This window comes from Tupaia chinensis, unplaced genomic scaffold (assembly GCF_000334495.1).
Source record: "Tupaia chinensis unplaced genomic scaffold, TupChi_1.0 Scaffold000604_1, whole genome shotgun sequence".
NCBI classification, from domain to species: Eukaryota; Metazoa; Chordata; class Mammalia; order Scandentia; family Tupaiidae; genus Tupaia; species Tupaia belangeri.
Window position 1 is genome coordinate 1,405,664 of NW_006160122.1, and position 2,017 is coordinate 1,407,680.

Here is a 2,017-nt window from a genome sequence, read left to right on the forward strand (position 1 = left end):
GGGAGGACAGAGGAGGGGGGGGCACCCGGGCCCCAGCCTGCACCGGCTCGCATGGGGGACGCTCAGCAGAGGTGAGGGTTTTCAGATACTCTGGTGGGCGGAACGCTGTGCTGTCCCCCACTGCCACTAGACCTGCAGTGGTCTAGGTAGGGCTGAGAGGTGACCCACATTTGGAACCACGTGTTTATGCATCGGAACTACGGATTTGTCCCGACAATAACCAAACACACCGATCCAGCCGCAGCCGCGCACTCAGGACCCGTGGAGGAGAGTCCAGGACAGTGGAAGTGACTGAGACGGACGTGGGGTGAGACGTGCCCCAGGCGGGGCGACTCTTAGGTCTACCGAGGCACCTGGGCAGGCGGTCACCTGCACAGGTGGGGACGATGAGGGCAGCTGTTGGGACATGTGGGGAGGGGATTCATGGACAGGCCGGAGGCTGGCTGGGTCCGTGCGGCTGCAGACGGACGGAACGTACCTGGGACGGGGGGCCGTGGCACACTTCGCAGGTTCCGGGTCCTGCACCATCTTGCTCAGGACGCTGTGGATCTGGGAGAACCTGGGCCGCTCACCCGGGTCCTTCTGCCAGCAGTCCAGCATCAGTCGGTGCAGGAGGGAGGGACAGTTCCTGGGGGGTGGCAGCCGGAAGCCATCCTCCACAGCCTTGATCACCTGGGCCACAGGAGTGGGGGACACATGGAAGGCTACCTAGGGCTCTTGAATCCTTCTCCACACACGCCCCATCCCAAGGAGGACCCAAATAGTGGCCGAACAGAAGCAAGCAGACAGAGAAGGGGAGCCCAGAGTTAGGAGGTCAAGGGTCAACGGGCAGAGGTCAAGGAGCTGGGGACTGAGGCCAGAGGGTAAGAAGACCAGAAAACGAGGAGCAGGAACACAAATCACTCACATCTTGGCCAGACATATCCCAGTAGGGCCGCTCCCCAAAGGCCATCACCTCCCACATGACGACACCAAAGCTCCACACGTCACTGGCAGAGCTGAAGTGGCCAAACTGGAGCGTCTCGGGGGCAGCCCACAGCGCAGGGCTCCGGCCACTCTGCAGGCGGGTGGGACAGGCCGGGCAGGTGGGAGCTGAGTCATTCTTGGCTTCCCCAGCCATGGAACCCCAGATCCAGCTTCCCACATCCTCCCAGGCACCTCCTCCCAGGGTTCCTCCTGGGGTGGACATGCACACTGACCACAGAGGGACACGCTGCATTTTCTCCTGGCTACCTGGGTGGAGTGCCAGGGTGGGAGAGACGCTGGCACGGCAGTGAAGGGGAGCACAGGCAGGAGTTGCTGGGGAAGGGAGCCCTCACCATGGTGGTGTAGACGGCCTCCGCTCGGTCCCGGGGGCCCCGCCCAAAGCCGGAGATCTTGCAGAGGGGGCCGCTGCTGACCAGCACACGGCGGGCCGCCAGGCCCCGGTGAACGTAGCCCATCTCTGACAGGTACTTCATGGCTGATGAAAGCCCGGGGAGCAGCCCCATCAGCTGCCCAGCCGCCAGCTGCCCCTCGTGACGCTGTGGATGGGGAGACCGTGGCCAGGCTGTGCACTCAGCCCACGAGCCACTTCGCCCTCTTAAGGCTGCAGGTTACCCTGTGGCCACCAGGGAAGCCAGGGCCAGCCCCCACAGAGAAGGGAACCAAGAACAAGGGCCCACCAAGGCCCAGGCCACTCACCCTGAGGAAGCCGTCCAGGGCCCCGTGGCTTAGGTACTCTGTGACGATCATCAGCGTGCTTCCTGTGCCAGGGACGGGGACACACGTGCACTACGCTGCATGCTCCGCCTCATGTGCACACGTGTGCAACCCCGAGCCAGAGCCTCGAGCGCCACGCTGCCCTACCCCAGCCACCCTCCTCACAGCCTGGTCTCCCTAATGCAGAGGGCCAGAGGGCAGGCTGTGTCTGCAGGGGACAAGGCCTCAGCCAGGCTGCAAGAGGTGGCTCGGAAAGACCCTGCATGGTCAGAGTGACTCCCCCGCCCCCTAGACTGTCACCAAGCCAGGAAGAGCG

The 2,017-nt window shown here is 64.1% G+C and overlaps 1 protein-coding gene across 1 annotated transcript in view; it reads right to left on the minus strand.

Moving 5' to 3' along the window:
* Window positions 1-2,017, minus strand: part of EPHA10 (EPH receptor A10) — a 59,783-nt gene that overhangs the window by 2,719 nt on the left and 55,047 nt on the right. The window contains exons 13-16 of the mRNA XM_014591610.1: window positions 1,684-1,745; window positions 1,320-1,523; window positions 908-1,057; window positions 479-672 (exon numbers count right to left, since the gene is read on the minus strand). Coding sequence (XP_014447096.1) covers window positions 479-672; window positions 908-1,057; window positions 1,320-1,523; window positions 1,684-1,745 — 610 coding nt within the window. The remainder of the gene's footprint in view (window positions 1-478; window positions 673-907; window positions 1,058-1,319; window positions 1,524-1,683; window positions 1,746-2,017) is intronic.